The sequence below is a fragment of the Perognathus longimembris genome, chromosome 3, assembly GCF_023159225.1.
Source record: "Perognathus longimembris pacificus isolate PPM17 chromosome 3, ASM2315922v1, whole genome shotgun sequence".
NCBI classification, from domain to species: Eukaryota; Metazoa; Chordata; class Mammalia; order Rodentia; family Heteromyidae; genus Perognathus; species Perognathus longimembris.
The window spans coordinates 65,778,985-65,792,362 of NC_063163.1; the positions used below are offsets into that span (position 1 = coordinate 65,778,985).

The window sequence follows — 13,378 nt, forward strand, 5'->3', positions numbered from 1 at the left end:
GGGGGCTTTGAACCTCGATCCTCAGATCTCAGCCTCTTGAGTAGCTAGGATTAAGGGCCTGAGCCACCGGTGTCCCGCTCCGAGCTTGCCTGCTTGCCTCTGCCCTGTTGCTTCCTGGTAGTTGTAGTTCTGCCTGCGCATTTCCGGTCTGAACGATCCTTGGCAGCCACCATAGCACCGCAAGACTACAACTCCCGGCAGGCGGCGTGCGCGCACGCGCGGTGCGGACGTCGGGCAGCATGTCGGCCTTGTGTTGGACCCGCGGCGCGACCGGGTTTCGCCGGACGCTGCGGTACTCCGGCCGCACCCGCCCTGCGGCCCTGGAAGGTAAGTCAGGGGGAGACTGGACACCCCGGGGGCACTCCTCAGCCGCTGCTTGCCAAGCCGCGCGGCCGTGACCTTCGGTTCTGGCAGCTACCCCCAAATTTTGCCTTTTACCCTTTGACTTGTTGGGCCTCGGAAACCCACGAGGCGACCCACGCACGGGTCACCAGCGTTAGCCTGAGAGGAGTCGACAGGGCACTTTGACCTTTCACCCTCGGTTCCCTCTGCAGCCCCCTGGGATCCCTGTGTGCGACTGTAGAGTTCCTCACCTTTGAACTTGTGTTACCCTTACTTGGGAACCCTTTATTCTTGCTGGCACCCCCACTTCCTCGGCGTGACCTTTGACTTTTTTTTTTTTTTTTTTTTTGCCAGTCCTGGGCCTTGGACTCAGTGCCTGAGCACTGTCCCTGGCTTCTTTTTGCTCAAGGCTAGCACTCTGCCACTTGAGCCACAGCGCCACTTCTGGCTTTTTCTATTTGTGTGGTTCTGAGGAATCAAACCCAGGGCTTCATGTATGGGAGGCAAGCACTCCACCACTAGACCATATCCCCAGCCCCGACCTTTGACTCTTGAGTTAGGGCCTGCCCCTTTACGTTTGGATGCCAGATCTCTGCCCCCTTCAGCCCCCTCTGTCATCCCAGGGACCATGACTGCCCTTGGAGGCCCCAGAAGGAGTTCATCTGCCAGCCCACGTGAGCTAGACCGCAGGAAGGACTGGGGCCTCGCAGAGCTGCTGGAAGGTGAGTGGGGTCCCCGGGCACTGGGCCAACTAGAGCGTCTGTGTGTTGGTAGTCATGGACTGCTCCTGTTGGAATCATAACTCTCCTTTCCAGTAGTGACCCCCGGAGAAGAGAACAAGTTCCCCAATGTGCATAGAAGATACCGAAACTTTGTGTAATCTGGTCCCCAACACGGGCTCAGAGGGTGACAGGGAGTGGGTGGCGTTTGCTCTTTTTTTGTCCTGATCATGGGGGTTGAACTCTGTACCTGAGCCCTTTTCCCAAGGCTACCATTTTGCTCTACCACTTTGAGCCACAGTTGGTGGTTAATTGGAGATAAGAGTCTCTAGACTATTCCTGCTCTGGCTAGCTTTGAACTAAGATCCTCATATCTCAGCCTCCTGAGTAGCTAGGATTACAGGCTTGAGCTTCTAGTGCTGGCATGGTCTTATATGTTTTGTCTGGGGCCAGCCTCAGACCCAAATCCATTTACTATACCTCTTCCCTGATTGGGATAACAAGCTGAGACAGCCACACCCTGTTTAGTTTTTGAGATAGGGCCTTCAAAACTGTTTGCTCAGGTTGATCTTGAACCATGTGATCTTCCTGAGTTCTGCCTCAGGAGCCAGGATTACAGGAATGAGCTACTGTTCATGGCTGTTTTATTTCATAAGATCTATATTAGGCCCCCGTCATATGCTCTGTCTGGGTCCTGATCAAAGCCAACTGCAAGGACTCTTGAGTATTCTAGCATTCTGGTGAGGAAAGCTCAGGAAGCCGAAGGCAGATGCAGTTGGTCCTCAGTATTCCAGGATTCTAATTCAGTGCCTGTCAAATATTATGTTTTAGTTGATAAAAATGACCAGAAGCCCTCGGAACCTGGCTTTCATTTCCTTGAGAGCAGTGGCTCAGTTACCTCAGTGTTGACAATAACCTCCTAGAATGTTCCTTGTCCAGAGTCAAGTGTGTGTGAGGAGGTGTGTGTGTGTGTGGTGGTGGTGTTGGGGGGGGGGGGGTTAGGGTCCCAGCCAGGGTGGTTTAGGTACAGGGCACAGCATATGCAAAGGCCCTGAGGTAGGATAGGTGCTATCAGGCTGGAAGAAGTGAGTGGAGAATTGAGTGTTGGGCATCAGTGGCTCAAGCATGTAATCCTAGCTACCCAGAAGGCTGAGATCTGAGGATCGCTGTTCAGAGCCAGCCTGGGCAAGAAAATCTGTGAAAGTCTTATTTCTAGTTAAATACTAAAAAAAGCTGACAGTGAAGTTGTGGCTGAAGTGGCAGCCTTGAGGGGAAGAAGTCAAGCAAAAGAGCAAGAGCTCTGAGTTCCAGGTTCAATACTAGCATTAAGAGGGAGAGATTAGGGCATTGAGCAGGAGCTAACAGTCCCTTAGGGAGGCTAAGCAGGCAGAGCTTGAGGACATGCTAAATCATGTTATGGAGAGAGTTACAGGTGACACCAGGTGTTGGGCTGGAGGGACAGGGCATCCAGTGATGGGGAGGACCTGAAGGACCAGATTTGGGGGTATTGAGTTTGAAGGGCTCAGTGGACAGAAGTTGGGGGCATGGTGTAAAGGAAGTTAGCACAGCGTTTGTAGTACAAGGCCAGAGTTGAAGCATCGCCCCTGCCCTGCTGGACTGCTAAGCAGGGCCTGCTTCTTTCTGCCTGCAGTGCTGGAGGCGCGGGTGCGGCAGCTGCAGGCTGAGAGCCTGTCTGAGGTGACCGTGAATCGGGTGGAGGTGGCCCAGGTCCCCACAGCCCAGGCTGTGTGGGAACAGAAGCTCAAACGGGAAAAGCAGAATCAGCAGAAGCGCCAGCCTCAGATAGAGAAGTGGCTGAAGAAACAGACCCAAAAGCAGGCGTACAAGCTGAAACACCCGGGCCTGCTCCTGGAGCCCCAGTTCCAGAGCCAGCAGCTGATCAACTGCTTGGACAACAAGAAGGTTCATAGCCCCTGGGAAGAGAAGCTGGAAAAGGTGCTACAGCAGGTTCCACAGAAGCTGAGCGTAGAGACCCAAGCCCCACCGGCCATCGAGGAGGAGGAGGAGGATGAAAAGCAGGTGTCCGGCCGGCCGCAGAACATGCTGTCCTTCCTGCAGGGCTGCCTATCTGCCGACCAGCTGCCCCTAGCCCACCACATGCTGGTCACTCAGCACTCAGCACTCCAGCGCCGGAAGCATCCACCGCTCACACTCGCCATGTACAACGTGGTCATGCTTGGCTGGGCCCGCAAGGTGAGGGCGAGGGGGACTGGGTGGGGTAGGCACCCCCAGTTCCTGGGGATCTGCCGTGATACTCAGAGCAGAACTGAGATCCCAAGCTGGGGGTTGTCCTCATATAGATTTTGAACTCTACGTCTTTAACCCCAAAGTTCAACTCCTTTATGTTTTAGTCATTCTTGTTTTGTGGGTGTGTGCGGGTTCTGGGGTTTGAACTCTCAGGGCCTGGGCACTGTCCCTGAGCTTTTTTTTTAATCAAGGCTAGCGCTCTACCACTTGAGTCACAGCACCACTTCTGGCTTTTTCTGTGCACGTGGTACTGAGGAATCAAACCAGGGCTTCATTCATGCTAGGCAAGTACTGTACCATTAGGCCCCATCCACAGCCAGAATCTGCCACTCTTCAAGGTTGGTGCTCTACCACTTGAGGCACAGCTCTACTTCCATATCCTTTTGGTGGTTAACTGGAGATAGAGTCTCACAGAATTTACTGCCCTTCCTAGCTTTGAACCATGGCCCTCAGATCTCAGCTCTCTGAGTAGTTAGGATTATAGGCATGAGCCATCAGTGTCCAGCAGGGTCTGCTTGTTCTTTTTCTTAGTTTTCTCTGGTGGAAGATCAGAGTATTGTGTGACTCTTCTTTGTGAATGCAGGTATCTATAGCTATCATTTGCCCTCTGAGCAGTGCTTTAGCTGCACCCCTTGGTTTCATTTTTGTTATAGTAGAGTACAGTGAATTCCTTCCCTCAGTTTTTTTCTGGTCCATTGGTTGTTTAAGAGCACTGTTAACATTCTCTCATGAAGAAGTCTCCAGCCTTCCTTCCTTCCTATCTTTCTTTCCTCTGTCTCTGTCTGTCTCTGTTTCTTTCTGTCTCTGTCTCTGTCTCTCTCTCTCTCTTTCTTTCTTTCCTTTTGCTAGTCCTGGGGCTGGGACTCAGGGCCAGCGCACTGTCCCTGGCTGGCTTCTTTTTGCTCAAGACTAGCACTCTACCACTTGAGCCACAGCGCCACTTCTGGCTGTTTTCTAGATATGTGGTGCTGGAGAATCGAACCCAGGGCTTCATGTATACGAGGCAAGCTCTCTTGCCACTAGGCCATATTCCCAGCCCCACTTTTGGCTTTTTCTGTTTTTTTTTTTGTTGTTTTTTTTTTTGTTTTGTTTTGTTTTTGCCAGTCCTGGGCCTTGGACTCAGGGCCTGAGCACTGTCCCTGGCTTCTCTTTGCTCAAGGCTAGCACTCTGCCACTTGAGTCACAGCGCCACTTCTGGCCATTTTCTGTATATGTGGTACTGGGGAATCAAACCCAGGGCTTCAAGTATACGAGGCAAGCGCTCTTGCCACTAGGCCATATCCCCAGCCCGGCTTTTTCTGTTTTGTTTTGTTTTGTTCTGTTTTGTGGTGCTGAGGGATCAAACCCAGGGCTTCATGCATGCAAGGCAAGCAGTGTACCACTAAGCCACATTCCCATTCCCCAGCATTCTTTCTTCCTCCTCATGGCCCTGGAGCCCTGAGAACTAGCAATAAGAGCATGTCTATCAAAAAAGGGAATTCTGGGCTGGGAATATGGCTTAGTGGTAGGGTGCTTGCCTAGCATGCATGAAGCCCTGGGTTCGATTCCTCAGCACCACATAAACAGAAAAGGCTGGAAGTGGCACTATGGCTCAAGTGGCAGAGGGCTAGCCCCGAGCAAAAGGAAGCCAGGAACAGTGCTCAGACCCTGAGTTCAAGCCCCAGGACTGGCAAAAAAAAAAAAGTAAATTCTGTTTTGGGGGGAAAACCTGTTAAAATGTGAAGCTAGCTGGGTGCTTGTGGGTCACATCTATAATCCTTGCTAAGGATCCAGGTTTGAAGCCAGCTCAGGCAGGAAAAGTCTGTGAGACCCTTACTTCCAATGAACCGGCAACTAGCCAGAAGTCGAGATGTGGCTCAAGTGGTAGAGCACCAGTCTTAAGTGAAAAGGCTAAGGGTCAGTGCCCAGGCCTTGAATTCGAGACACAAGATTGGCATGGATGTGCACACGCACACACACAAGGATAGGTGACAAATCTCGGATTGGTAACACCACCTCCCATTTTAGGAGATTAGACAAAAATGTGCACCCTAAGCTCAAATTCAGGACACTGAAGCAAGCAATAAAATTGGAGCAGGAAAATGTGACCTTGTGCTGGGAATGTGGCTTAGTGGTAGAGTGCTTGTGTAACATGCATGAAGCCCTGGGTTTGACTCCTCAATACCATACACACTGAAAAAGCCTGGAGTGCTGCTGTTGTTCAAGTGGTAGAGAGTCCCCCCTCCTTGAGCAAAAGAAACTCAGGGACAATGCCTAGGCCCTGAGTTCAAGCCCCAGGACTGGCAAAAAAAAAAAGAAAAGAAGAAAAAGAAAGAACATGTGATCTGGGGAGGAGTCAGTCCTTGGAACTATTGCTACATTGGTGAAACACTAGCAGGCCAGGCCTGAAAGCACTCATGTTTGTGTCCATCCACCAAAAGTTCAATGCAGACAAGCCCCTGAGGGTGCAAAGCCTGTAGTGGCCACGGGGCTGCTCCACTCTGTTCTTCAGGTGGTACATTCCCTAGGTTCACTGGGTGCAGTGGGGAGGGACTCAGGGCTGCCCCTGACCCTCACCTCTGGCATCCTGTCCCCAGGGCTCCTTCAAGGAGCTGGTGTATGTGTTCTTCATGGTGAAAGACGCCGGCCTCACTCCAGACCTGCAGTCCTATGCAGCTGCCCTCCAGTGCATGGGGAGGGTGGACCAGGACGCCCACACCATCAAAAGGTAAGGGCTCGGGGGCTGGGGATATAGCCTAGTGGCAAGAGTGCCCGCCTCGGATACACGAGGCCCTAGGTTCGATTCCCCAGCACCACATACATATACAGAAAACGGCCAGAAGCGGCGCTGTGGCTCAAGTGGCAGAGTGCTAGCCTTGAGCGGGAAGAAGCCAGGGACAGTGCTCAGGCCCTGAGTCCAAGGCCCAGGACTGGCCAAAAAAAAAAAAAAGGTAAGGGCTCAAGTCCACAGCCCGTGGCGCACGCCTATCATCCTAGCTAGTCAGGAGGCTGAGATCTGAGGCTCGCAGTTTGAAGCCAGCCTGGACAGGAAAGTCTCTGAGACTCTTATCGCCAGTTAATAAGCAGAAAGCCAGAAGTGGAGCTGTGGCTCAAGTGGTAGAGTGCCAGGCTTGAGTAAAAAAGCCCAAGGACAGTTCAAGCCTCAGGACTGGCCACATGCGTGCGTGTGCACACATGCATGTGTGTGCGCGCACACACACACAGAGGCAAGGTCTCTGTGGTGATAGCCACTGCCATGGGTCCTGCTGAGATGGGTAGGAGGGAGCAGGCGGTGGCCCCATGTTCTCTCAGGGTGGCTCCAGCCCAGCCCAGTGTGCCCTCGCCCGTGCCGCCCTCACAGGTGTGTGAAGCAGATGGCCCGGGACGGGCTGCAGCTGGAGCAGCTCTTCACAGACCTGTCCATGTCCTCCGAGGAGCGCGCCGCCATCCTGCGCGCTGTGCTCAAGGCTCAGCCTGACTTCCGTGTCCCACAGCGCCCACCCCAGGTCAACACGTCCACGCTGCTCAGCGACATCTATGCCCCGGTAAGTCCCGGACCGGGCAGCCCCAGCTCGGCCCCCCTGGGCACCGCTGCTGTCGCCTGGCAGCTTCGCCAGCCACACGCAGACTCCACATTTCTCCCTTTGGACTTGAGGAAGGCCCAACAAGCATGAACTCCGGTGCCTGCCCCGGTAGGGTGACATGCCTTGATCCTGAGATCGGCAGGTGGGGAGCGGAGAGGGGGACCAGGCCTGGAGAAACTGAAGCATCAGGGTGTCACTCAGCCAATCCCCAGGGTGACCGGATGCCTCTAGGCCAAGGCTCTGGGGTGCACAGCCCAGCGGGGTGTGATTCTCCTCCTGCCCCGGCCCCCGCTGTTCCCCTCCCAGCTCTGTACCTTTCCTGTCACTGGCACGGCACGTGGCGAGGCCTTTGGTGTTTGGGCTCCTCTCTGAGCTTCGTGGTCTCAGAGTCCCTCCTCCCCGGTGGGGGGCTCAGAACCCCGTCCCATTCCTAGCTGCCTGATGGTCCCGTGTGGAGGCCCTCCTGCCGGCAGTGGAGACTGCACCCCCGCTTCCTTGGGGACCTGCGCTTTCCCTTCTCTAAGCTCTGGGTTTTAGACCTGATCCTGGGGCTTGAACTTGGGGCTTGAGTGCTGTTGCTGAGCTTTTTTTTTGTTGTTGTTCAAAGCTAGCATTCTATCACCTGAATCCTAGCTCTGCTTCTGGCTTTTTGGTGATTAATTGGAGACATGAATGTCATGGACTTTGAAGGATGGGCTAGCTTCGAACCATGATCCTCATCTCCTGTATAGCTAGGATTACTGGCACAAGCCACCAATGCCCGGTGCTTTTTTTTTTTTTTTTAATTTTTTGCCAGTCCTGGGCCTTGAACTCAGGGCCTGAGCACTGTCCCTGGCTTCTTTTTGCTCAAGGCTACCTCTTGAGCCACAGTGCCACTTCTGGCTTTTTTTTCTATATATGTGGTACTTAGGAATTGAACCCAGGGCTTCATGTATACGAGGTGAGCACTCTTGCCACTAGGCTGCATTCCCAGCCCTGCCCTGTGCTGGTGCCTTCACACAGTCGCAAGTGTGGGCATGCAACGAGCTGTCTTGCTGGGCCTTGACCCCCCCTGGGTGAGGGACATGGTCCACTCGCAGAGACTTTGTGCCCTGCCTGTCTGGGTAAGGGGTTTCTAGGAAGCGAAGGGTGAGCTGAGCTGCTGGGGCTGGCCGGTTCCCTTGTGAGGAGCACAGCTCTGCTTCCAGCTGCTTCCCTTGCCCATGGTATCCCCACAGGAAGGACTCAAGCTGTACCCAAAGCTGCCACTGACCCTAAAAAACGATGCAGGACCTCTTCAAGGACCAGCTGCACCTGGAAATGCAGGCCACCATCTCTGTGGAGTCTGTGGAGAAGCCCCCAACGCTGACCGAGCAGGTCTTAAAGGCGGTAAGGTGCACCCCTGGTCTAGGCTAGAGGCCTGGCCAGCTGGAGGCTCAGAGCAGACTGTGGCTCCTGTGTCGGGCTTGGCCTGGGCTCCCAGTGGCCCACCTCTCCCCCACCCATGCCCTTCCTCCTGAGGCCACCCACTCTCGGAGCCAGGCCGGGCAAGGAGCTGCCTCAAAGACCCTGGCAGCCTCAATCCCAGGCAGCCCCACCTGGCAGGGGTCTCCCGGTACGGGGAGCTCATAGTCTCGTGGCTGCAGTGTGACAGTCTGCATCACGTCCCTTCTCAGCGGAAGACCCTGAACGCCCTGCGCACCCAGTGGAAGGCCGCACTGCTGCGAGTACTGCAGGAGACCAAGACCCGCATGGGCTGCGAGGCGCACCAGGGTCAGCCCTCGCTCTACCCCTTCCTGTCGCTGCTCAGCGAGAAGGACCTGGTGGAGCTGCTCATGCAGGTGCGTGCGTGCCTGCCTGACAGCTCCCTGAGCCAGTGGGTGGTGGTGGGCAACGGGCAGGTGGTGCTGATGGTTTGCCCCAACCCCAGACTTTGCAGACATTGCCCTCCCAGGGCGAGTCACTCATGTTCATGGCCCACAACCTGAGCATGCACCTCTTCAACCGGCATGCTGTGCAGCAGAAGAAACTCAGCAATGAGTTGCAGCATCTGGAGCGGCGGTACATGCAGTATGTACGCCTGCTGGCCTCTGATGCCCAGGTAAGAGTGGACGGGAGCAGCCCCGGGCCCCTTGTCCATGCCGAGCAGCTTTAGTGGCCGGCCCTGCAGGACAGCGTCTCCCCACAGCCCCTGACCGACCCTCCCTGCAGGTGGACACACCCTGCCTACCTCGGCAGCACTGGGAGGCACTGGGGGAAAATGACGAGGCACCACAGCAGTCCTGGCCTGTGCCACTGATCCTGAAGCTGGGCAAACATCTGGTCGAGATGATGGTGCAGGCTCTGGAGATGGCCCCACAACCTGGCCACCAGCCAGGGCTCCCACAAGCTCATCCCCGTGCTATACCACGTCTACTCCTTCCGGAGCTTCCGCCAGGTGGGTAGGGCCTCCTGGTGCCCGAGCCGTCTGTGTCCATTGTAAGGCCATTGCAGAAAGGCTCCCCCTGCCACCACCACCCCCCACCCCCAGGCCTGGCGGGAGTGGCTCATGTTCACTGGAGGTCTAGCCCTGACCTCTGCCCTCTCACCCAGATTGGCATTGTGAAGCCACACCCGGCCTACACGCAGCTGCTGGCCACCGCTGCGGAGACCACACTGACCTTTGAGTCAGCCCACATGCCCATGCTGTGCCCCCCACTGCCCTGGACCTCCTCGAACACGGGCGCCTTCCTGCTGAGCCACACCAAGCTGATGCGTGGCGTGGACAGCAACATGGAGCACCAGCGCCTGCTGATAACTGCCCCACTGCCGAGCTGCATGGTGCGCTTGACTCTCTCACTCAGCTGGGGAACTGCGCCTGGTGCGTCAACGGGCGCCTGCTGGACCTGGTGCTCCAGGTCTTCCGGGACAAGGGCAGTGTCCGCCTGGGTGTGCCGCCGCCCATCTCGGAGGCGCCCCAGCCACCAAGACCGTGCTGCCGCCCCACGTGTCCCTCATTCAGAAGGCCGACATCCGGCGGGAGCTGCTGCACTGCCAGAAGGTGACACGCGAGATGCACAGCATGCGCATGGAGGCCCTGTACCGCCTCTCGCTGGCCCAGCACCTGCGGGGGCCGTATCTTCTGGCTACCCCACAACATGGACTTCCGCGGCCGCACCTACCCCTGCCCACCTCACTTCAACCACCTGGGCAGCGACCTGGCCCGGGCCCTGCTGCAGTTCGCCGAAGGCCGCCCCCTGGGTCCCCACGGCCTTGACTGGCTCAAGATCCATCTGATCAACCTCACCGGCTTCAAGAAGCGGGACTCGCTCAAGACCCGCCTGGCCTTTGCCAACCAGATGATGGACGACATTCTGGACTCTGCAGACCAGCCCATGACGGTAGGGCCCTCGTTCTCCATCTTCCCTCCATGCCACCCTCCCTTTCCCCTCTTTCTCCATGTCTTATCTTTTCTCCATTCTTCCTTCTCTCCTCTTCTTCTCTCTTGCTTCTGAACTCTTTCCAGCTGAGCCTTTGGCCTTATGCTCTCTATTTGCTCCCTGCTCCAGTTCAAAAATAGCTGATAGTTCCCAGTGAATAGCCTTCCTTCTAGAACCTTCTTCTTTCTGGCCCTTTGGCCCCAAATCTTGCCCATCCAGACCTTCTCTTGGTTGTTCCATATGTGTCACACATCTGGCATCTCCTCTGGCACATCCTGGGGCTGGCACCTCACCCGGGTGCCCACCTGCCCTCTCCCACAGGGCAGGAAATGGTGGATGGAGGCTGATGAGCCCTGGCAGACTCTGGCCTGCTGCATGGAGGTAGCGCAGGCCGTGCGCTCCCCCGACCCTGCTGCCTTTGTTTCCCACCTGCCTGTTCACCAGGTGAGTGTGTGGCCAGCCTGCTGGAGCCCTCGCATGCTTGCTTCTTGTTCCTGGGGCCTGGGAGCTCACCTGGGCAGCGTGGGTCAGGGGCAGTGGCCTCGGGCTCACGGATGTCCTCCCCCCCTTGCCTAGGACGGCTCCTGCAATGGTCTACAGCATTACACTGCCCTGGGCCGAGACAGCATCGGTGCCGCCTCCGTCAACCTGTTACCCTCGGACCTGCCACAAGATGTGTACAGTGAGGTGGCTGCGCAGGTGGGTGTGGGGGCTGCTGCTGTCCCCTCCTAGGGTGGGGGAGCCCCGTGGTCACTGACCCTGGGTGATGGACCCTGCACGCCCTACCCTGCTGTGGCCAGGTGGAGGTGTTCCGCATGCAGGACGTGAAGAAGGGCGATCCCATGGCGCAGCTGCTGGAGGGCTTCATCAGCCGCAAAGTCGTGAAGCAGACAGTGATGACGGTGGTGTACGGCGTCACCCGCTACGGCGGCCGACTCCAGATTGAGAAGCGCCTCCGGGAGCTGAGCAACTTCCCCCAGGTGCCTGCCGTCGCGCCCGGTTCTGGGCTCTGCCCTGCCATGTGTCGGGTGTGGGTTGGGAGGTCCCCGCGGGCCCCGCCCCACTCACGCCTGCCCCCGCAGGATTACGTTTGGGAGGCCTCGCACTACCTGGTTCGCCTGGTCTTCAAGAGCCTGCAGGAGATGTTCTCAGGTACCCGGGCCATCCAGGTACATACAGAGTCCTCCTTCCCCCCCTTCCTACCCCCGCCCAGGCTCTGCCCCAGCGACAACCCTCCAAGGGGCCAGGGGGCGAGCTCTGTGCCCTGAGCCCGTGTCCTGTCTGCAGCAATGGCTGAGCGAGAGCGCACGCCTCATCGCACAGGCAGGCCATGCCGTGGAGTGGGTCACCCCCCTTGGCGTCCCTGTCATCCAGCCCTACTACCAGGACACCAAGTACCAGGTACAAGGGTCCCTTTCCTCCCCTGGGAAGCATGGCCTTGCGTGGGACTTACCAGCCTCTCCCTATCCCTCTTACCGGGCCACAGGTCCACGGCGGGATTCAGAGCATCACCTGCACCACCACTGTGAACAGCAACCAGTGAGGGGGCCCCCCCGGAGGGGGGCTGCTGCGGGGCGGGGCAGGGTTGGCACGCAGCCTCCATGGGTTCCTCTTGCCCCCAGGAAACCCAACACACTGAAGCAGAGGAATGGCTTCCCCCCCAACTTCATCCATTCGCTGGACTCTACCCACATGATGCTCACAGCGCTGCACTGCTACAGGTGGGCGCCCCATGCTCCCCCGGCCTGCATGGTCCTGGTGATGGGGCACAGCAGGACGCAACGTGTGTGTGTGTGTGTGTGTGTGTGTGTGTGTGTCAGTGTGCTTGCTGGTGAAGGCGTCCTTGACGGGGAGTTCTGTGAGGGTTCTGGGGCACAGGCCTTGCAGGGGGCCAGTGACGACCCCAGCAAGCATCTGCACACAGGCAGTCTGAGTACCTAACACAGCTGAGACTGGACTGAGCTGGGAATTTGGGGTTCTGTGTGGTCCCCACCCAGATGTGCTCAGGGGAAGGGCTCAGCATGCAGTATAGGAGTCGCATGGCACCCCAGGGGTTGAGGCCACTTCCTGTGGAGAGGATGGGGCCGGCTGGGCGTGGAGTGTGAGGTGGAGGGGTTGCGCTGGGTGTGGACCCCCCTCATGGGCCCATGCCGCACAGGAAGGGGCTGACCTTCGTCTCTGTGCACGACTGCTTCTGGACGCACGCGGCTGACATCCCCGTCATGAACCAGGTGCGTGCCCTGCGCCTGCACCTTAGTCCTCCCCCAGGGGCGGTGCCCAGCCTCCCTGGGAGCCCACTAGGCACCCCAGTCCCAAGCAAGCAAGAGACCCCGGCTCCCCCTACAGGTGTGCCGTGAGCAGTTCATCAAACTGCACAGCCAGCCCATCCTGCAGGACCTGTCCGCCTACCTTCTGAAGCGCTTCTGCAACCCCGACATCTGGTGAGGTGCCTGCCTGAGCGCTGGGACCCCTGCCCTGCCCTCCCATGCACTGGGTCCCCTGCCTGCCCACCCGCGCCTCACCCTCTCGTCCATGCCAGGTCCCACAAGTCCTCGGATCAAGCCTTGCTGTCCCAGCTGCAGGGCTGGCTGAAGTCCGTGCCCCAGACCGGTAAGGGGAGGGCTTGGGTGTGGGGCTGCGCTGAGGCGCTGGCGCCCGGGCCCTGCAGCCTCGGGGACCCTGGGGTTGCAGGGTCCCCAGGCCTCAGCCCCTGCTCCCTCCGCAGGAGACTTCGACCTGGAGCAGGTGAAGCACTCCAAGTACTTCTTCAGTTGACTGCCCCGCTCTGCTCTGCCCCGCCCCGCCCCGCCCTCGTTGTAAATAAAGCGGTCCCGCGGTATGGAGCGGAGTGGTGTCCGGTGCCCTCGGGAGACGCGCCGCAAGCAGTCGGACACGGCGCGCTGGGCGCCAATGCTGTCGTTTATTGCGCGGAATGGGAGTGTGGGTTAATGGGGCGTGGGGGCCGTGGTGGACGCTGCTGCCTCGGCTCTTCAGTACATTCATCACAGCGGCGGGGACCCCGGCCTCCCCCCCACACCAGCGGCCGGGATGCCCGGCCCTGAGTGCCAGGCGGGCGCGTGGACGGGGC

The 13,378-nt window shown here is 57.8% G+C and overlaps 1 protein-coding gene across 1 annotated transcript; it reads left to right on the forward strand.

Annotated features, from left to right (window-relative positions):
- Positions 1-219: 219 nt before the first annotated feature.
- On the forward strand, positions 220-13,095 carry Polrmt (RNA polymerase mitochondrial). Its single transcript, XM_048341837.1, is given in 26 exon segments — positions 220-327; positions 966-1,064; positions 2,713-3,275; positions 5,906-6,036; positions 6,670-6,853; positions 8,110-8,136; positions 8,138-8,260; positions 8,548-8,712; positions 8,802-8,972; positions 9,083-9,223; positions 9,225-9,308; positions 9,464-9,662; positions 9,665-9,838; positions 9,841-9,980; positions 9,982-10,251; positions 10,612-10,734; positions 10,867-10,989; positions 11,091-11,270; positions 11,373-11,459; positions 11,578-11,691; positions 11,777-11,829; positions 11,913-12,011; positions 12,449-12,521; positions 12,637-12,731; positions 12,830-12,900; positions 13,016-13,095. Coding segments are annotated over 26 exon segments (3,627 nt in total). The 5' UTR covers positions 220-239; the 3' UTR covers positions 13,066-13,095.
- The last annotated feature ends 283 nt before the right edge of the window (positions 13,096-13,378 follow it).